We start from the raw sequence: 23,136 nt of genomic DNA on the forward strand, positions 1-23,136 counted from the left end.
ATAGTATAGCATAGTATAGCATAGCATAGCATAGTATAGTGTAGCATAGTATAGTATAGTAGTATTGGAACATTGGAACAAGTATTATATAATAGTATGGATTGAATTAGGAAAGACCAGTAATACGCGGCTTTCTATCCCAAAAGAGCTCATAATAAAAGAGGTCTTCAAAAAAGGTCTTCAAAAGAGGTCTTAAAATGAGCTCATAATAAAACAGGTCTTTAAAAGAGGTCTTAAAAAGAGGTCATAAAAAAAGAGCTTTACATAAAGAGGTCTTATGGCAGCTATGGCGTTCCATAAGTTACACTATTTCTAATCGATTCCTTGTGGCTTTCCCGTTTTTTCCTGAAGAATTGTCATTTCTACATTTCACTGCTCTACCATGACATACATTTTTTTCAATTTATCGAGAACTTGGAGGTATGTTTAATGCGAGCGAAGCGAGAAAAATTTCTACTTGCAGAGTCGTTTCGGACCACTCTACTACGGTATAATTTCAATATGCTCTTTCGGATAATGTTTTACTTAAATAAAAAAATACGTCAAGGAGACAGTACACAATCCAAATATGGTTAAAAGATAAGAGACCTAGGGGAGGGCTAGAGTCAAACTTTGAAGAGATTGATTTTCTTTTATTCGATTGTGCTTTTAAGTCAGCTTCAGCATAGTGACTTTTGGTGCGTTCAGCTTCAGCTTAACCGGCGTGCGACGCCGGGTACTGGGTAGTTTGATTTAATTGATCGTTCTTTTTCAGAATAAACGTGTCAATGTTCGAGCGTCTGATTAAAGCACCGACCATTCATAACATCCCGTCAAGTTGTTTATCCATCCAACGTCGTATGCGTAAAAATATCTGTGATCTCACCAGAGACTTTTATGATGAAATCGTTGAAATTGAAGATCATGAAAAATGTCAAACAAAGAAAATTGGTGAGTATTACTTGGCGAACATTCAGCTGTGAAAACTTTTTCTTACAGGTTTTGAAACAGTCATCTTGTAATGTTGATGAGTGTATACTTTATGAAATTAAGCTAACATTTTCCGTAGCCGATCAAAACTTTATATTACAGCGGCGAATTAAATTTAGTATACTGCAAAATAGATCTAACCGAGGAACATCCTAATGAGTTATTTTTTACTTTAAACCAATAGGTGACCAGCAGGTGTCAGCTAAACCTCAACATCGATACGCTATATCTTATGGTAATGACCCAGCGTTGAATCTGCTTCGTAAATGCGTTGGCAAAGGTCGCGAGGTACCAGGAGTGTTACCACACATTTATTTCTGGACTCATTCTGGAGCACAGACAAAGGCGCAGGTGGGTTTGTCACGAGTCAATAACACTGAAGCTAAAATGGCGGTAAAATTGACAGAGTATTTGGTCAAGTGTGGTGTTCCCAAGCAATCGATAGCGATCTTGACTCCGTACAAAGGTCAATTAATGTTAATGCAGAAGGACATGAGAAGCAACAGACTCTTTGATAAATTCAGTGCTCAAAATTCAGTTAGAATGTCAACTGTCGATAGGTTCCAAGGTATGTAAATGAATTACTTCATTAAAGATTTTTTTATCATTGGCCATTCCTCTCTACACAAATACACGGGTTTCGAATTAAATTTTTACTTAGCTTTAGCTTTGATCCCATGTAAATTTGCACGAAAAAAATCAAGTAAACAGAACGAAAATTGGCCGTGTATCAAGCAATTTTAGCTCATTTTTCCATTTTGACAGACTTTATGGGTCATTATGAAAACAAAAAACATTAAAATAAAAAGTCAATCGTTTAATCATATTTCTTTTATTGAATTTAAAATAGAAAAACATCTTTTGAATGAACACCTGGCTTTCAAAAGATAAGAAAGGAAATCTATCAACCTTTTATAAGGCATTTCCCCTTATCGCTCCTTTTATTTACTTGATTTTTTCTCTCGCGCCAGATTTAATTCGAAACTCGTGTATTAGAAAATAGAAAAATTAAACAATAAATACTTATAAGTTCCAACTTACACAAGTCACAGTCTGTGACTTAGTTATAATACGAACCTTTAACAGCTGTTTGCCAAGGACTAATATTTATATTTTTGAGAAATGAACAAGTTGGGTAGCCTCGGACTCAGTAGGTTACCAGAAAGCTCCAACTTTCCCAATCTTTACCTTTGGTATCTAGAGAATCTTTTCGTAAGCTAAAAACTTTTTTTTCACGTTTTACATCTCTTTTCTGTAGGTGATGAAGCAGACATTGTGATCATTTCTCTGGTCATTGATGACAAGAGTCGTACAGGATTCGTCAAGCTACGTAATCGTTTAGTTGTCCTCCTCAGCAGAGCACGACTTGGTATGTATATCCTTGGTAATATCAGCTACTTCGAAACTGGTAAAGTTGATGAATCTGTCGCTCACTGGACTGAGACCATCCGAAAGCTTCGGGAACCAGCTGAGTCTGACACTGATCCAAAATCGATCAATGAGAATGTGGAAGAAATCAACTACCATGGTCCTCGTCTCGGTAAAGAGCTACCAATCTGCTGTCCAGTGCATCGAGAGCAAACTGTAACTGCAAAGCACGCTAACCAATTGCGACTTGGATTCTGTGATGTTCAATGCACTGTTGAATTATCATGTTCACATCTTTGCAACATACCTTGCCATTACCCAAACATAGATACCCACAATACTCAATGCAAAGAAAAAATTAAAAAACCGCCTTGTCAAACTCATGGTTTGAATCTTACATGCGCTGATATTTACAGCAATCTATCGCAACACTCCACTTTCGATGTTTCTAGAGTGAAAATTGACGAAGCTTTAAGAAATTATCGTTGCACGACCCAAGTTGATGTCCAGTTACCTTGCCAACATAGAGTGCAAATATCATGCGCTGACGAAACTGATATTGCCAATGGAACAGCTAAATATCCAGAATGCCAACAACTGTCTATCAATCCATACGTGTATGAAGGATGTTGCCATCAGTTGCAAGTTCTTTGCTGTACATGGTAAGCATATTTCTAAAACTATTTCAAGTGTAACGTCCGGAAAACACTACTTTTGAACACGAATGAAAGTACCAAACAAAATAATTAAAACACAACTGGTCGAAAAAATTTGACTCTGTCGGGGCCTATGCGCGCAATTATCAATCGACGATTTCAGGCTAAAATTGAACTACCCGACTTTCTATTGTGCGCATACGTAAGAAAAAAAACACATATAATTAATACCTCCAACTTATATGCTCAAATCTTTCTTTCTTAATTAGGAAAAAAAAGTTTAAAGCAATTAAATCTTTATTGCTCGCCCGACTCGAGTCTATACAAATTCGCTCCTGCTGTGTGGCGAAATATGGGAAAATATGCTGACAGTGCCAAAACTGCTGGGCCTTTACGCCACCTAGGCTTTCTTGTTGTTGTTAATCTGACCCTCGTAATACATAAAGAATATAGCTAAATTTTGGCAAATCAATTGAAAAATACTAGACCTCAAGATGCACTTGTTTTAAAATACTTTTTAAAATTTTTAAAATCTTTAAGATTTTAAATGGTGTAGTGCACCATGTCTCACATGGACTCTTAATGTGCAGTGCACTTTGGAACCTTCAGTTTCCCTGAGTAAATAATCTTGATAATGGATAAAGAGTCGGCTTATAACTTTAAATCCCAGGGGTGGTACTCATATGACCCGACCCATGGTATGTGCCGCCCTTAAGGTTAGGTTTTTCGAGACCCTCGAAATGCACTGTAAGGGTGTACTTTTGATAAAGTGCACTATACGGGTCTTCTTTTAGCTGGATACACTGTAAGGGTGTGTTTCGGCGGACTGCTGCATTGCAAGTCTGATTGCAAAAATCTGATGTATCTTTATAGTTTTGACTCGTACCCCTTTTGATTTGTTTTGCACATTGTGTCGACACTTATTCTCAACTCCAAAATAAAATATGAAATCAAACTATACTGTAAGTGTCAGAAACGTTCGGTAAAACTAACTGTAAGGATACCTATATATTCTCTTATGAGGGTCAGATTAACAACAATAAGTGCACCGCTTGAGCAGTGAACAGATATCAAGCACTGCAATGTCAGGATCCGTTTTTGAAGGCCCTTTTTTGGCGGCACATGCCGTCGTTTAGAAATGGAGTGCCCCCGGGCTTTAAATAATCATCATCACAATGGCTTAGCAGTCGTATGTTATGGCAGTAAACTGTCGCTAGGAATTATGTATCGATGCACAAAAAGGTTTCTTTGTGAGCTGTTGAGGCTCATTTACTTCGTTGCGCATTAGTAAGTTAATTATTGTGTCTGATATAATTTTCATATTTCACTTTTATAAGGTACGAATATAAGAAAGATCCTTCAAAAGTTAAACAGTGTAAAGAAGATGTCACTTACACACCATCGTGTGGCCATTCAATTAAAGTTCAATGCTACTTAAAACAAAAGTATGAGGACGGTACACAGATGTTTCAATGTAATCAGAAAGTCGACGTTATGTTGCCAAGATGTGGACACAAAGAGCAAGTCTCTTGCGATCAAGCGAAGAAACTTGAAGGTTGGACCGGACAGAAATGTGACCCAGGTATATCCTAGTATAAAATTTTAACAACCATTATCGTATATTGATGTTGATGTAAACTTTGAAGATAATGATTCTATTCAGCGCCTTTTCACAGCTAAAAAAAATTACAATCATCCAGGATCTTTGATGAAGACTGTACAGCACCTGACCCAGAGAATGTAGGTTAAATTTGAATCAAACCTGAAAGATGTAGATTTACTTTTGAAACAACTTCCTATTAAGTTGAACTATCGTTAGGGCTACAATGCTTAAAAATGAAAAACCTACATTCTCGGGGTTTACTACATTCTCGGGGTCAGGTGCTGTACTTTCATAGCCAGAGTGTCAGACGTCTAACCTCCGTTTGACGAGTTTTCAATACACTCCTACAAACGCCTGATTGCAAACAATTGTTTTGTTGCGACTCGTTTTATCACATCCAATCAGATCTTAGACTTTTTCCTGCAATCAAAACGACAATTTGTCGTTCCTGATTGTCTTGATAAAAATAATTCGTTTGAAACAAAGAGAAAAAGTTTGTCATTTTTATTTGCTCTTGGGAATAATGTAGATTATTTTTGCTTTTGATAACGAAAGATTTTTATTGCCTTGGGTGTTTTTCCACTAGCGGCTTAAGCTAACAGTAACAGAACGTGTAATAAAACGCTGAATAGCCCAAAACTATTCATATAAGTTGTGGATGAAAAGAGATGGTTACGCGTTTATGTTTTCTTTTGTAAGTAATAATTTCATCTCCCACAGAAAATCTTTTGTATTTCCTGACCCGCCTATCCTCGCTCTTTTGTTCTCTTATACATTCCCCCTCGACCATGTATTAGTGGATTAAAAATGCGTGAAAAATACAAAAGATTCAACGATTTTTCTCCTGTGTTGCTTTGGGAAATCAATAAATGAAAAAATCAACGTGCAACCATCTCTTTTCATCCAAAAATTATATGAATAGTTTGGGCTATGCATCCTTTTATGAAAAAGTTACATTAATGCAGTTACCTTAAGCCGTTAGTGGAAAAACACCCCTTGGGAATACAAAAAGTCTTCAGCAAAGGCGGAACATGTTTTTATCGAGTTTGTTTGAAACTAAGCCAATAGTATACATCTTTTTAAAGCCAAAATTATACTATTAGTTTAGAACCTTGGCTAGTACTATAAAATCACATATAAAAAAAACGTTGAAAATATTCTACTATAAAGAAAGCTATTTTGAAACATAACATACACATTTTTTTATAAATAGGAATTGATCAAAGTAACTTGAGAGGATTAAAAATTTACCAATTACAGGTTAATAATACCCTGAGTATCAGAGGTTGAGAATATTTCAACCTCTGAAGACCAATAATATAAATTTTATCGCGCATGTGTCAATCTAATCACTGAAAATAAAATCAAAGATGAAGAGCAAATATTACCATATTAATGTCTAGCAGACTGCATCAGTATGCAGTTTACTATTTACGAATTCCCCAGAAACCTCCAAGTGTAATTGAAAGGAGTTTCTTTCAAAAGAAATCTTTTACATATCCCCCAAATGTATAACAGTAATTAGTAAACTTTTGATTATGGAAATGTCACTTAATTGAATCGAAATAATAGACAGACTTTATGTTATGATTCTCCATCACTGACTCTTTTTAAAAAGCATTGATGACATTCTTGAGTTGTGTTTTCAACGACGGGAATAAAAATATTACCTTTGAACTTCATCCAAGATTTTGGATGGTCGTCATGGTTACTTTTCTCTGCGTTGATTGCGCGCTGAATAGAATCTGGATTGGTCGGCACAGCGTCGATATATGATTTCGACCTGTGCTTTTCACGGTAGGTTAATAACTGATACACACACTGCGCAACCCTTTAAGTGCCAGGTCGCGGCTAAGGGGGGATAGGCTAGGGGAATTAAAGCAGATAAGTTTGCTGCACGAACCTGACTGAATGACGGAAAGGTGCCCAGTGGTAAAACTTCAAATCAATTCGCTAGAGGCTGTCTTCAGTAAAGAAGTAATAAAGTAAAACAAGGGCCAAAGTTGAAGGTTCTTGGATAACTCGTTGACCAAAAATGGTAAAACTCGTGCCAGAAAACTCAGTGGGGATGGAAAAAATAGCGCGATATTTTGCAGTGAGGATTTCATTTTCTGATTATTTTTAGCAGGGACAAAAAGTATAATATATTTCAGCTAATTTTTCCAATGGGAAGGGGTCCCAGTGGGTCTGTGAGAAGTCCCCCCCCCAACCACCATTGTATCAATCAATACAATTAGACAAACCACAAAAATAATGAAGTGTGACATAATTTTTTCCAGGAGTTGTGGTGGAAAGACAATCTTATGGTTTGACGGATCACATCTGCAATCAACAAGTGGATTTCAAACGAAAATGTGGTCACACTACTAAAATGAAATGCTACGATGCTTTCCAACAGGCTGTATTTTTTTGTAAATGCTCTGAGAATGTCGACATCATCAACCCAGAATGTGGTCACACTGCAACAATATCCTGTTCCCAGAAACAACAGTTGGAATCTAGAGGTGTTCTCAAGCATTGTCCACCCATTATCGAAGTTCATGAAGGAAGAAACCAGTTTGGACCTTCTGTTTTACATACCCAATGTGAGCAGAATGTTAAATTGGTTCGCAGATGCGGGCATGAATCAACTGTCAAATGTCATATGTCTCATGACAAACTCCTTCAAGATTGCAAAGAAACGATCATAGTTCAAAACAGACTATGTGGTCACGATGTCAAATTACCTTGTTCACTGTCTGCCATGATGGCTTCTTGGGATCCTTGGGGTAAAGGTCATCCACCATTATTACGAGGAAACATTCTGCATACACCAAGGATTACCTCGTGGTGTAGTCCTCCCTCGCAAATTGCCAAGTATCTGGATAAGTGTAAAGAAATCGTTGGTGTTCAAAGAGATACTTGCACTCACAGTTTTGACATGAAATGCAGTGAAGTTATGAAAAAATTGATTGCCAACACCTTGTTGAATGAGAAATGCCAGGAGAAGATTAGCAACGTACAGATTCAATGTGGTCATACCAAAGACTTCAAATGCTTTGAATATCAAGAGAATGTTAGTGATCCTTCCAAGACCAACTGTAGAGAAGATGTCAATTTGACGTGTTGGAATTTCAAGATTTGCGGCAATATTATCAAGTCAACTTGTAATAAAGCTGGCATGAAAGTTTCATGTAAACCTAAAACAACTTGGGTCTGTCCGAACAAACACTCATTCGAGAATGTTGATTTGTGCATTAAAGGCTTTCCTTCAAATTGTCCGGAATGTATTTTGAGGACTATTAGGGATTATGCTTCAAAGTTAGAACCTAAGACCAAGAACCCAGAAGACTTCCAAATGCCTTCTCTACCACTGGAACTACAATGTTATGGTCCGAAACCAATTTACACTACTGAGATGCTCGAAACTTTTATTAGTAGCCATATCAATGCATTGAAGTGTCTGGAAAAATGGAGTGAAAACAAAAAACCATGGGACAGACCATTGCTGGATATGAAAATGGTACCCTGTTTCCGGTATGGTTCTCAAAATTCGAACACAGATTTCAAGAGCTATTCAAAAACATCTACGCTAAATGGAGCTCAGTTAAACGAATGGACGATGAAAAATATCAAGAAGCTTATTAAGGAAATGAAATCATTGAAGGAGACATGCATATTGTTTGGTTTTGTCTTTTGTTGTCGTGTATTGGTTGATCCTCAAGATTATCCAGGGAAGAATAAAAAGGCACACCAGAAAAACGAATGGGTACATAAACAGCGAAACGAAGGCTATTCTGTACTCCAACATAACCGAATGAATGGTTGGGACCATCTCATTGTATGGGATCCCTACCCAATGATGGCTACCCATAAAGTGACGTTGTCCATTCGAGATCTTCAATCCATTGTCTCTGTCATGCAACAACAGAGGCCATCCCCAGTCAGAGCTGAGTTGAAGCCATCGTACCCAAAATTTGAAATCCCAGAAGATGAAAAATCTGAGATTTCATTGATGACTTATGAAGATGACCAGGCAGAACAAAATACCACTTCCGACGACATGATGAAACAAGAGAAGATCATGAAATGGGATGGTTACGCACTTGGTAGAGCAAACATACTCGGCGAAAACAAACAGAAGGAATTGATGAGTAAATTGCAATTTTGCATCACAGCATCTGGGTATGTGTTTAAATGTTTTTTATTATTTTTAAGTTGATACATTGATAATACGCGTTCCATGATTCATAGTATTCTTCAATTCATCATTCAGGTTTGAAATGCACAGGTGCTGTAAAAATAGTTTCAGAGATTGAGAAAAAGAGGAGAAAACTCCATTAATACAATTTATTTATTTTCAATACTCCTTTTCATTTAAGATCCAATGCTGCTTCTGAGAAGCCATTTGATGGTATTAACTACATCAATCACCTCAAGAAATCAAACACAAAGAAAGAAATGCCTGATTTGTTATTACTAGAAGCTCTAGAGCAACAGAGAGCTGAAGATTTTGAAGAATCAAACAGAGCTCTAGGAGATTATTTCAAGAAAATCCCTGGCAACGACTTCCATCCATTGTATTACATTGCAAAGGCGAGACAGATTCTTCACCAAGATCCTACATCGCAAGAAGGGAAAGACTTTTTATTGAGATTTTCAAACTCCTATCCAATGGATTATGTTGATCGATGGATGACTGAAGATGAAAAACAATTGTTGCTAAGCAACTCTGGTGAAGATGAAGATGGCGCCGATGCTGTGGATCAAGAAAATCCAATCAACAAATGGGAAACGTTGAAAGAGGAGGAGAATATCGAATGTGAGCAAATGGATAAACTGATGAATTTGGCTGGTATTCGCAAAGTGAAAACATCAGCCTTTAATATTTTCAAGTCATCCTTGAAATTCTGTCGTTTGAGTCCTGCGTTACAGAAAGCAAATCCAAGAACGTTGAATTATTGCTTCCTTGGAAACGCAGTAAGTTGATATTTTGAGCAGTATTTTCAATTTTCAAAATGAACATTTGTATTTTTGAGATATGCTTTTTATTCCAAAGCCTGGTTATCTATCCTTTTCTTTGCTTAACTTCTTCCACTTGGCGTTAATGTGCAGAAGCTTTTTTATTTCACTAAATAAAGTTTGTCTTTTTCTCTGGGGCAGTCTCTTCAATCACGACATTTCTTTATTTTCCAGGGTTCAGGAAAGACGACAGTTGCACGAATGTTGGCTGGTATCTTGAAAGATTCTGGTGCTCGTCCATCTGATACCTTCGTCGAAACATCTGCACAAAAGCTCAAAGATGATGGTCCAAAGAAATTCCGAGAATTAGCAGATTCAGTAGAGGGAGGCGTCCTTTTCATCGATGAAGCTTATGATTTAGATCCAAATGGAGATTTCAAAGGAAAACCAATTGTGTCTGAGCTTCTAGTCATTGCAGAGAATAAGCGAGATAAGTTGTCCATCATCTTAGCTGGGTATGAGGACGACATGAACCAGAAATTATTTTCCTACAACGAAGGTATTAAGAGTCGTTTCGAGATGGTTTACTTCGAAGATTTCAACGAAAAAGAATTAAAAACCATTTGGGAAGGACAACTGAAAGGTCGAAAGTTCAGATCGGATGAGAAGGCCAGTAAGGTTGTTTCTAAAAGATTGGCAAAACAAGCAGGGTGTAAAGGCTTTGGCAACGCCAGAGCTGTTCGAAAGGAGGTTGAGAAAGCAATTACTATTGCGATAGGGCGTGAAGATTTCGACGAAAATGACTCGATGATTCGGATCGAGGATGTAATGGGAGAATCGCCTTTGAACAATCCAAAACTGCAGGACGTTTTGGATGAGATTAAAGAGAAAATCGGATGGAGCACTATCAAGAAGTCAGTGGAAGAGTTACTTGACCTTTGCACCAAGAATTATGAAAGAGAGATGCTAGGAGAAAAGATGTTACCCATTATGCTGAATCGGTTGTTCCTTGGTAATCCAGGAACAGGCAAGACCACCTGTGCTGAATTGTATGGACGGCTGTTGAAAGAGTTGAGCATATTATCTAATGGTAATTTGATATATATTTTGTCCGTTATTCAATCGGGCGTTGAAGCTTTGCACGCAAATCTCTCTTAAAGGTCAAAATCTAAACTTTTCTACTTTCTAGGCAAAAAAAGGCAAAAAAAAAACAAACAAACTCTCCCTCGTTATAGGACATCTTCGAATGTCTCTCTATAGGTTTCTTTTTCACTGATTTTTCTTTCTCAGGGACACTTTTTCGCCAAAACATCAGGACCTCTCTAGGGGTCAATATTTGACATGTTATTCGTCAATTTCAACAAATTTCAAGTAAAACTAAACATCCAGCGTTATCTAAACACCTAAATAGTATAAATAAATTTGAAAGACTTTTGTGCCAGTTGTGTGGGTTTCATTCTGATTGAATTTACTTACCGAGAGGTCATACAATCTAAAACTTAAGGAAGTGATAATGTTAGCTTTAAAGACCTTCAGTACAAGCGGTATTTGGAAAACTTTTTATTTCATTGGCAGGTGATGTAGTAATGGCATCTACAAGTGATTTAGTTGGTTCTCACGTCGGTGAATCTCAACGCAAAACAAACGAGATGTTGGAGAAAGCACGTGGGAAAGTGTTGGTCATCGATGAAGCGTATAACCTTGATGATAATAATTACGGAAAACAGGTTAGTCTCTTTGCTATTTCATCTTCTATATGTAAATAGCCGTAGCCTGTATGTCATTTTATTTGTCTCCCTTTCGCACGCAATGATGTTATGCTTTGAAAAGATGACTTTGAGTTGTTCAATAGTTTGTCATGGCGCAGAATTGACGTTGCGTTTTATGTCATGCGTTGAAATCCGGAGGTTTGACGTCACTTTTTTACGTCAAAAAATGAAGCTTTTTATATTTTTAATTCTTCTTCTTTCGATTGATATTGAAATTACATTACGAATGAGCCATGACAAAAAATTTTCAAGTTATTTTACAACCACAACCTTTCCCAGCCATATCCTAAAAAAAGGCAGTTTTCTAAGTGTAACTTTCACGTCAAAAAATTAAGCTTTTTAAAATTTTATTGTTTCATAGCACTTTTGTATACCATCACTCTACAGTCTTTAGATTTATTTCAAAGTTTGGTATTTTTGAAACCCTGAATTCTTCTCCTTTCGATTGATATTGAAATTACATTACGAATGACCACAACCTTTTCCAGCCATATCCTAAAAAAGGCAGTTTTTTAAGTGTAGTTAATGTAAGAAATATTTGTCTTGTAATTTGGCACCCCTCTCAGAAGAAACTTCAGTTCTTTTTCTTCCCAACGATGTATAGATATCTTTGGGTTGTAATGATTTTTCTTTACGCTAGCTTGGCTAAAAGATTTGTCACTCCTCAGACCCCCGAAAAAGTCCACCTGGTAAAAATTGACATTACTCACAAAAAAACTTGTATTGAAAGGGCCACCTAGACCTTTTACTACACACTGGTTTTCTGAAGTTTCATGAAATATTTTTCAAAGTTATCATTTGAAGATTTGACGTCGCTGACATAGATACTTTCACAAATTGTTTTTGTTTTGAATTTCTGATGTATATACCAAAAAATATTTTTCAATGATAAAAAGGATTGAAGATTGAAAGAAAGAGATTGGATTATTGGACAATTTTTAATTCAAACAAGCAGCAACAATCTAAAGATTTGGCTGTATGTATAGAAAAAGAGTCAAAACAGAACAAAAAGTTTGAAAAAATTCGTATTTTTACATTTGAACAGACAAATTTTTCTACTACTTTTCTTTTGGTATCTTTCATATTCAAACTAAAAAAAGACTTACTGTTTATCCTTGGGAGTTCTTGATATCCAAAAATAAATTTCTCTGGCGGCTTAAGCTAACAGGACTAACGAAATAGCCCAAAACTATTCCTATTATTTATGAATGAAAGAGAGTTACACGTTTATGTTTTTTTTTCTTTTGAAAAAAATAATTCCATTTGCCACAGCAACACAGGAGAAAATCGAAAAATCTTTTGTATTTCTTGATTCGCTTATCCTCGCTATTTTATGTTCTCTCGTACATGCCCTCGACCATGTATCTAGTACCGTGAAAAGCACAGCTCAAAATCATATATTTACGCTGTGCCGACGAATCGAGATTCTATTCATCGCGCAATCAGCAAAGACAAAAGTAACCATGACGACCATCCAAGATCTTGGATGAGCGTCATAGTCGATATTTTTATTCCCGTCGTTGAAAACACAACTTACAAAAAGTCATCAATGCTTTGTAAAAAGAGTCAGTGATAGAGATTCATAACATAAAGTTTGTCTATTATTTCGATTCAATTAAAAAGTTTAGTAATTACTGTTATACATTTGGGGATCATGTAAAAGATTTCTTTCGAAATAAACTCATTTCAACTACACTTGGAGGTTTCTGGGGAATTCGTAAATAGTAAACTGCATACTGATACAGTCTGCTACAGACATTAATATGGTAATATTTGCTCTTCATCTTTGATTTTTTCTACAGTGATTAGATTGACACATGCGCGATAAAATTTATATTATTTGTCTTCAGAGGTTACTTCTTTCTTTGAAAACTTAACCTCTGATACTCAGGGTATGTATCTAGTGGATTAGAAAATGCGTGCAAAATATAAAAGATTTAACGGTTTTTCTGCTGCGAAGAGCCAACTCCATTTTGACATTTTCAATTTCTTCCCTAGATCGCCAAATTATTCTCCTTTCTTATTTACTCTTTCCTTTGCTTCGTATAGTTTTGAGCAACATTCGGTGTTTTACGTTACAGGTCTTGGATACGATTGTGGAAAAGGTGCAAAATACAGAAAGTGATGACATTGCAGTTTTGTTGCTTGGTTACGAGAAACAAATGCGTGAAATGTTACGTAATCAGAATCCAGGCCTCGCCAGAAGATTCTCAGCTGATTATCCATTCATGTTTGAAGATTATTCGCAAAAGGAATTGTTGCAGATTCTAAAGTTGGTGTGCAAGAAAGAAAATATCATTCTTCCGTCTAAGGTTGGTGATAATAACTTTTCCCGTTCTACTGTATTTCTAAATCAAGCTGGCTTGTTCGTCCAAGGATTTAACAAGTTCAAACTTAACATCGATAATTAAAATAATTGAAACAACTTTGTATTGAGTATTCTATGCTTCTGGATTTCAATTTCAGCTAATAGAAGTACAGGCCTGAACAACTAAAAGCAAATCTCCTTAGAAAATTGAGCCGGTTAATACTTTTTTATCACCTTTGTATCCTGTGACCTCTTCATCAGTGATCCTGTGACGTTTTAAAACCCAATGGGGTGAGTTCATCGGGGCAAGAAAAAGTGTACTTTAGTTTAGGCTGCTCCCCGAAAAGAATCTGGAATTTTCGACTTGGTTGACCTATATAATGTATTTATCATTTATTTTTTTCACTGCGTTTTCCCAGATCTGACCGGGTAGTGACACAAGGGTGTTACTTACATGATCCTTTTAATTTTAACATAAATAAAACTTGATTTCCAGAAAAGTCTTATTCAAAGTGAAGAAACCACTTCCATTCCACCCTCATATATGGGTGCAAATTTTAAGGTCTCATTTTCTCATTCTTGCTTTATACTTCATTCGTTTCGCATAAAATGCAGGGCTAAAACAAGGTGACCGTATCTGTAAAGATGGATAACTATAAATGTTGCTCACTGCTTTGTACTTTTTTCCGAATAATGCGATTTCATGCATAATGGTCTTTTTTTCAAATCTAAAAGAAAACCTTTGACATTATTTTCAAAAGGTTCAACAAAAGGTAATCGAAATGCTTGAAAAACAAAAAACACAAGCCAATTTCGGGAATGCAGGTGCAATCAATAATTTGATACGAGCTGCAATCGCCAAAGCTGCAACACGTCCATCACGACCTGATGGCAAGATGTTGTTGGAGGTTTGTTCAACTTATATTTCGTTGACAAATTGTTTGGCTCCTTGTATATTTCCTGGAGATCTTCTGGAGATCTTCTTGATGAGGAAAACTATTATCAGATGTTTTAATGATTAAGTACTACTCAGGGTATCGGTCGACTATCATTAATGGATAATTGGGACCCAACTTCTTCCCTGAATCTCATTTTCAAGTGTTCTTATCTTTCAGATTTAACTTTTCTGATTTTCCAAAAATTAGTGATCAGTAATCCATTGTAAAAAATCTAATTAGTCAATCGAGAAATATTATTGTACTACAGGTTTCGGACATAGATTCAGATGCAGACAAGGAGGACGATTCCAACGCTGATCCTTTTGCACCACTCAACAAACTGTATCGTATGGAAACTATTAAAGAGGAGTTGATCCAAATAAAGAACACTTTCCAAGTCGCCAAAGATGAAGGTATAAATTACTTTAGGTGGTCTCTTCCACCTCTGTCAAAGATGATTGTAAGGCTTAAAGTGTAGCATTCTTTTGACCATAATAAGAGGACGGAAACAATCGAGCATTTCAATAGAAACAAAAGGCTGCTAAGTCTATGTTATGAATAGCGCATTTCTTCTCCTCTTTTCCCAAATCTCTGATAATAAGAATGCACAGTTTTTGTTTTAAAGGCATTATGATTGGGGACTAATTATATTTACTTTTCATTCAGGAGCGAAAGACATGCCAGAGCTTGGTCATTTCGTGTTCCGTGGTTCACCAGGAACAGGGAAGACAACCGTCGCTCGAACCATGGCGAAGATTTTATTTGATTTGGGATTATTACCAAGAAATCACGTGGAACAAACGTCTGGTCTTGATCTTACAGGTAATATTGGGTTTGCACGACTGTTTGAGATTGACCAAAGTAATGAAGCAGCGCTGAAAATGAAAAATTTATTAACACAGACGGTTCATTTAAAAAAGCTTCCTTTCTCAAATTTCCTGTAACTAAACCCCTACAAAGACACCCCTTCTCACAGACCCGGTGGGGTTTTTTCACTGGGGGTAAAGATAGTGGACCAAAACTCGATGGGGATTGATATTACCTTTTTTTCTTATGTCTTTGGATTTGAACTCCGTTGTTTTCAAGTCAGAAAATTCAGTAGGGATTGAAAGATTTGCAGTGAGAATCAGCTTATCAAATCGGACAAAAATTAGAGTATAATTTTCCACCAGGGCGATATTTAGGCTATTTTTCCAGTGGGAAGGGGTTCCAGTGGGTTTGAGAGAAGGGGGTGTACAAAGATATCTTTACAGGTTCTGTCAATTTTCTCCTTTAAACCATTAATGATATTTGAAATTTGCAGGGGAGTATGTTGGTCAAACGAAGAAGAAAGTTCAAGAAAGATTAGATGCTGCGAAGGGAGGTGTTCTCTTCATTGACGAGGCTTATGAGCTAGGTGAGTTGGTGTATGCGGTCTACTTGAATAAAAATAGCGTGAAAGTATCAACGAATAGTATTAAAGTATTATAACGAATTGCCCGCGTAAAGTTTACTTTCTGCTATTTTGAAATGAAAATTCTTTACTTTTTCTGCATTATCTCTTTCTCGTAAATAATTCAATTGTTTCCTTTATTTTGATACGCATCAAGACTTGTTTCTTTAAATTCAGGGGATATTAGAAAAAGCAAAATTACGCGTGATAATTTTCATTATAATTGTTCATTTTAAGAGTAATATTTCGATATTTGTTATCTACAGTAATTTACCTAGCTCCTCTACTTAATGGATTAAACAAATCTTTCAATACTAGGCAAAGGAATGTATGGTGAAGAAGCGTTGACCACATTGTTGGCAGCCATGACAGATCCTGAATACAAACTGGTGATTATCATCGCTGGTTATCCAAAAGATATGGAACAAATGTTGGCCAGAAATGTCGGACTTAAAAGCAGGTGGGTTAATTTCACTGATATCGACCGGATAGAATCTTGGACACTCTCAGCAAATAGAAAAAGAGCAATTTCAAAATGGTATAGCTAAAATTAAAAGACGGCTTCGAAACACCGTATGTGTTAGCCTGCACACATCCCCTCTGATATGTTTTGGTATAGGGGACGCGTATCGTATATGAAATTTTCGTTCGAGTGTTGCCCCCGTCTTTGTGTTTTTGAGTTTTAGATACTTGATTAGCCTTGTTAGTAAGCTTTATATAATTTCTAGATTTTATTTAAACTTGAATTAAAGGCTTTGTAAAGATGTACGATAGTGTCGGCGGAAAATGATCTGAAAATATTTGTAAAATTGATCGAAAGTACGTCTTTCTTTCTTTTTTTTTTTTTTTCAGGTTTACGCGTTACATGGACTTTTTGGATTGGACAAGCGAAGATTGTGTTAAATTTTTCATCAAGAAAGCGGAAAATGACAATTTTGCGATCGATGAACAAACGAAAAATATTGTTGGCAAAGGCTGTGAAGAGGTTTGTTTTTCTCTATTACTTCTTTCAAAAAATGTATCAAAATGTATCAGAAATGTCAGCGATTATATCTGTGTTTTGAATGAATTATTTTCCATTATTATTACAAGCTTATTGCATCTAAGAAGAATTGAAAATTAAATTAGGAAACGGCGTATAAATTGTATCACTTTGACCTTTAATTTATCACAGAAAGTCATAATATGATTTTTCAACCAATGATAATTTCCTGGGAAATAAGTAAAAACACCATTAAGTAAAAAGGAAAAAACGCACTAACATTTTGGCTAACTGAACATAGAATTAATTTACTTTGTGCTCTTTTTATACTCATAATTCTGTGAATACATAGAATCTTGAAAAACCGAGTAATATTTTTTTTCCAGTTACGTTCATATCCTGGTTGGGGTAACGCTCGTGACTTGATTGCCATGTGGAAAGTCATCATCGAGCAACGTGCAAGCCGTGTCGTGAACGCGCCCGAAGATCGAAAAACAATCACAAAAGAAGATTGCCATAAAGCTGTCTCCAAAATGTTGTCTGAGAGAAAACCAAAAGTGGATTCAAAAGAACATGAGCGAAGTCGGAAGAAAGATAAAGAAAGGATGATGTATGATCTGATGAAGCAAATGAGTAAGTTTTCAAGTTCATAGTATAAAGTTTATTTGCGTCTGCAAAGAAGCGGCCTATATAGTGAACTTTTTTTGCGGGCCTAGATGACGTATATTGTTTTTCAAAAATTAAATTAAATAATGATACGAGAAAGACTTTCAATACCTTTACGAGTTTACGAGTTTACAAGTTTATTATATTCTAAGAATGATCTGTTCCGTTTATTTGAGAAAAAGACTGCAGCTTTAACCCTTTAACCCAGAATGGCAGCGAGTTGAGTAGCAATTTAGCTAAATATACCTTAAGGCTTGATTTAAAAGGGCATATAAACAAAATGTTTATTAAGAAATGATAGAAAAAATTTTCTAATTGTACAAAACCATTGTCCCACTCTCAAGCTCTACAAGCTTTTAAGCCAGTTTGAATCTTTGGATTACAAAAAAAAGTTTTCACATTTTTCAAAAATTACGCGGTGGAAAGGTTACCTTTATAGATGTTAAAGTAATTCAAGGTCCTTTTCCTGTTTCCCAGCGCTTGACGATGCACAAAAGCCCGTTCAGATGAGTACCAAACAAGAGGTAAAAATCGAAGAAATCAAAGAAGAGGGGGGAGAGGAAGAAGTCGAAGAGAAGATGGAGAAGATAACGATGAAAGAAGAAAAGAAAGAAGAAGGGAGAGATGCTGGTGTTCCTGATGAAGTGTGGGAAGAATTACAAAATGCGAAAATGCAAGAAGAATTAGCTCGACAAAAATTGGAAGCAGAAAAAGAGAAGGCGGAACAGTAAGTAGAGAGTTGTCATGAGTATTTACACCTGTTCCTTGCTGTCAGTTACCACTTACTAATGTGCGTCTTATTGTCTTCAATATGAATTGAGCTCCACAGACCAAAAGGACCAAAGATTGTAAAGCTCAATTCATATTGAACACAATAACGCTCGAATTTAGTATTGTGAAACAGGCTCCTTTATCCAAATAAGTACAAGGAAACCCAGGTGGCACATGACGTTGCTTCAACGTTCATCTAATGTTCACAACGTCCATATAACGTTAGATAAACGTTGAAACAACGTTGTGAAATATGTCGAATTTAAATAACCTGTATCGGATTCGAGAATAGTTTCAAGGTGGTGTTATTTCATTTTTCCAAGGCGGTAAAAAGTTATTACTAAAATTTCCAGGGGGTACAAGACTGATTTTAGTTCTTCCCATTCGCTTTAAGGCTTGAAAAGGATCTTTCAAAGTGTATTTTCGCAAATTTTGCCTTTTTCCAGGCTGTATCCCCACATTTTCAGTAATTTATTTTTAATTTGAAAAGTTTCGTCCACCCCATGTATGGTTTTTTAGTAGAACAGCTCATCAGTAATAACCAGCTCTGCTAAAAATTGCCCATTTTAATGTTCCATAAAGTTAATAAGTTTGAAAAAGGTTTCAGAAGTATTCCCAAAAAAGCTATTGAATATTATAATTTTCTGAAAAATTCAAATCCATTCAAGGATATATTGCACGATGCTCAAAATACCCCAAACCATTTTTAATTCTTCAGGCTAAAGTTATCAAATCCGAAAATTAATCCGTACATTTTAATTTTTTTCCATCGAGCGAATTTATTGGATTGAAATTTTCTATCAATGTTAATAAATAGGCAGAAGGAGGCCAATGAGAAGGCCGAACACCAACTGAATGTCGAAGTCAAAGTCGAAATGGAAAAAAGAGATCAGCTAGAGCTTCAAACAAAGTAAGTATTTTTCGAACATATTTAAATATAGATGCGTTCAGAAAAATCAGACAAAAGTGTTCTTAGTTGCCAAGCTAACGCGGCAACTTTCTTTTCGAGATATTGAATTCCATGCTAGGAGATATATTTTCTGAATTTGACGTTTTTGTTATTGTGGGTAGTTTAACATCCGGGGGGGGGTCACTCACATGGTCCGACCAACGGCATGTGCTGCCCTTAAAGTAGGTTTTTCGAGACCCTCAAAATGTAATGTAAGGGTGTACTTTTGATAGAGTGCACTACAAGGGTCTATCTTTTAGTTGGATACACTGTAAGGGTATGTTTCTGAAGTATCTGTATAGTTCTGTTGACTCGTGCCTATTTTGATTTGTTTTGCACATTCTGTCGACATCTCAGGCACATTTTGAATGGCTTCAGGAATAAGTAAGATATGCAACCAAACTAACTGTAAGGGTGAGAAACGTTCGATAAAATACACTGTAAGGGTACCTTTTTTTCACTGCTCAAGGGCTGCACTGTAAGTGAGTCCGCCGATTTCGAAAGCCAATTTTTTGGCGGCACATACCGTCGTTTAGAAACCCCCCTCCCCCCCGGGTATAACATTTTCATGATTTATTTAAGTATAAACTAAAAGATTCCTAAATTTTCCATTTTCGAAATATTACCCTACTTTTTTTTCAATAAGGTACATGTCTTACGCTCCGATAAGTCTAAAGAAGATTGATTGATATTTTTAATGGCATGTATGGCTATGACTAGTCTATTTCTTATTTTCTATCTATTGTCTGATCTTAGGGAAGCCCAGGAAGAGACTGCTTTACTGAAACAATTGCAAAGAGAACTCCATGAGGCAAAGGAAGAAGAAAAAAGACTTCAACTTCAACGTGAATTGGAAGAGAGGAGGCGAAAACAAGAAGAACTGAGGTAAAATCGGGACCTTATTGTTTAACAGACACTTCCAGGGTGGCATTTAGAAAAACATTACAGATACAGATCAATTTGTTGTCTTTTTTAGACAAAGCTACTATAAAAATTCGGCTTTCTCGGTCAGAGCTTAAAAAGAACCTAAAAAAAACGACAATAAAAAATTGGTCAAATCTCACCAGATAAAACATCCAAGTAAGAAAGTAAAAAATCCCCTCGCAATATTCAACTATGGGGTAATTGTATTATTGTATTGTATTGTATTAATACTTTAAGGGCAGAAAGTTTTGCGGGCAGAAAGTTTGAGTAGGAAAGTTAATTTTTCGCGAAAAAAAATTTCGCGTTTTTCAGGTTTAATTTCTTACCTGGCAGAAACTTTCGCGAAAAAGGATCAAAATCGTGAAAAACGCGAAAGTTTCTGCCCTTAAATTAGTATTAATAGTATTAATTCTATTATTGTATTATTATACTAATTTTGGTTTTAAGAAAACGATTGGAGGAGGAGCGTGAACGACAACGCAAAGAACAAGAACGTTTAATACGCATTCACCGTCAACTTGAAGCTGAAGGTAAACGGTTAGAAAAGGAAGCACGAAAAAGAGCTGAAGCTATGAGAAATAAGGAAGCTGTTCAACAGAAACTTCGTCGAATTGGTAATTGTCCTGCTGGGTATCAATGGCGGAAAGTGGGTGGAGGATGGCGTTGTAGTGCAGGAGGTCATTTTGTTTCTAACGAACAATTAGAGAGAGAATTTACACACGATGTTCCTTTCCCAACGCTCGGTAGCCGTTTCTAATGAACTGGTACAAACACTTAAGGGCTCTGACCATAGTGAATTTTTCATAATTGCCGTGTTTAAAATGTGTTTTCTGACTGATGTAACCAACAAAACTATGGCATGTTATACATTTTCTGTTAGACAAACTATTCCTGAATCTGGAAAATCAAAAATTGCAATGAAAAAATTTGATGAAGAAGAAAATGAAGACTTTTGCGAGGAAGAGTATTTCAACTTTGAAAAGCTTAGTTTCGGCGAAGAAAAAACATTTAAAAAAAATTTTCGCACGTGATGGTGTATCTTTTACCGAACAATAAAAATTTTTGCGGAGCAATTTTGTGAATGCTTCTTTGTCTTGAAATCTTCAAATTAGTGGTTTTTCGTCAATTTTTCATCTTGATTTTGCTTAAAAAAACAGTTATAACTTTTGACACACTTCTTTAGAAAAATTTTCCGCAAAATTTAAAATAGTTCAATTCTTTGCGGACAGTGTAAAGAAATTTTGAAACAAAAAGGTTAATTACCCATTAAAACTTAGCACTTTTTATAAAAGAAGGTGATGCAACATATTATTAACGTCTTTTTAAAGTTCATAACGTCATTTCTGCAATTAAATTCTTAATTACTCTTAAGGGATTTGATTAAAAAGCAAATTTATAAAGTTAATTCTTTGTTGAAAGTGTTAAAGAACCTAAAACATAGCTTTTATGTTCAAATACTAAAATCAATTTTCCGACTATGGCCAGAGCCCTTAATCTGTCTTTCCAACCTTACCAGGTCGAGCTTGCTCGGCTTAAAAAAGTTTTTTCCAAACTTACTTCCAGAATATAAATAACTGAGCAACTTTGTTAAAGGTATTTTTGGCCTTTTTGCGCATTAGAGGGACGAGATGGAGTTTTTACAAGCTCTTATTCAATTTGGTTGGTCGTTAACCAGTAATAAAACAATTTTGTTACTATTTCTAAAGAATGTGTCATTTTTATTACTTCGAATGACCATTTATTAAAGTATATCTTATAAAAACTCCATCTCATCTGATTGTAGAATATCATTGATGCTGATTTCTTCAATCTTGATCGAAAATTTGTTGTATTGTTCAAATCAACCATAAATTTTTGTACGGTATGTTGTTGTTATTTGATTTTTAAATGTATTATACTTAAAGACATGAAAACTTTTTCTTTGGTATGTGTTGTTTAATGTTTAAATATATTATATTTGAAGACATGAAAAAGCCCAAGGCTTAAGCTTCAACGGGTCGGTAGGGCTTATTAAGGTAGAAATGTTTTGGGGCGGCCAAAATGTCTTTTGACTTTAATTTCTTATCTTTCTTCAACATCACCCTTGAGTAGTTTATTCGTCAAAAATTTCAAAGCAGGGAATATAAAATTAGGATTTATTGCACTTGTTTGTAATTTTGAACATAACTGTCATGTGTCTAATCACGTTTCTATTCAAGCGAGGAACGATTGACTTCATCCAGAGGATGATGCATGTTTCTTATCCTCATTGATCCAATTAGATGATTGGTCGATATCCTGGAATGTGGCTCCTCTTCTGGTGCCAAGGTCTGCAAGGTTTTGATCTGTTGGAATGTAGTACCAATCTTTCTTGTCCGAGAAACGAAGGATTTCTAAGACGCGACTTCGAACCCACTTTTTCAAAGGTTTGTCGTCATTGCTTATCAAGTACATTGCAATTTGGTTATCGGTCAGCTTGATAGAGGAATCATGAAGACTTTTCAATGATCGTTTAACGATTTCGCTTGTGTGAGTGTTTACAAGAGCAGCAAATAATTCTGCCCGAGGTAGAGTGTAATCTTTTGGTACGACTTTAGTTCTGGCAAAAATGATTGTGTGATGAAAATTCCCCATGAGGTCGAGGAAAAACGAGCGTAAATTGCAGTGCAGATGAGTGATTGAGATGCATCCCCAAAATCTACGGTATTGACTTTTCATGAAGTTGCATCTGAGGGAATAACAGCACGTTTGAATTTTATATTTGGAATCTCTTGCATCATTTCGAAATGATCTAGCCAGATTGGGCGAAGTTCGTCTGGAATCTTATCGTCCCAGTCGAGTTGTCGAGTTGAAAGTTCGTGGAGATCGAGCTTGAGAGTAG

At 35.9% G+C, this 23,136-nt stretch overlaps 2 protein-coding genes across 2 annotated transcripts; one reads left to right on the forward strand and one right to left on the reverse strand.

The window, feature by feature from the left end:
- Positions 1–760: 760 nt before the first annotated feature.
- On the forward strand, positions 761–21,171 carry LOC136809037 (uncharacterized). Its single transcript, XM_067065612.1, has 20 exons — positions 761–930; positions 1,154–1,537; positions 2,228–2,999; positions 4,331–4,575; positions 6,876–8,760; positions 8,958–9,555; positions 9,772–10,627; positions 11,113–11,264; positions 13,388–13,618; positions 14,376–14,522; positions 14,821–14,965; positions 15,219–15,374; positions 15,856–15,948; positions 16,303–16,444; positions 16,837–16,969; positions 17,353–17,599; positions 18,110–18,359; positions 19,221–19,313; positions 20,109–20,237; positions 20,724–21,171. The coding sequence occupies exons 1-20, from the start codon at positions 768–770 to the stop codon at positions 21,031–21,033; spliced, it is 7,131 nt and encodes a 2,376-aa protein (XP_066921713.1). The 5' UTR covers positions 761–767; the 3' UTR covers positions 21,034–21,171.
- Positions 21,172–22,490: 1,319 nt separating this feature from the next.
- On the reverse strand, positions 22,491–22,889 carry LOC136809084 (uncharacterized). The gene has a single exon (XM_067065663.1). It carries the CDS (start codon positions 22,887–22,889, stop codon positions 22,491–22,493), a length of 399 nt encoding a protein of 132 aa, XP_066921764.1.
- Between the last annotated feature and the right edge of the window lie 247 nt (positions 22,890–23,136).

The sequence above is a fragment of the Clytia hemisphaerica genome, unplaced genomic scaffold (genome assembly GCF_902728285.1).
Source record: "Clytia hemisphaerica strain Z4C2 unplaced genomic scaffold, Clytia hemisphaerica genome assembly, whole genome shotgun sequence".
Classification (NCBI taxonomy): domain Eukaryota; kingdom Metazoa; phylum Cnidaria; class Hydrozoa; order Leptothecata; family Clytiidae; genus Clytia; species Clytia hemisphaerica.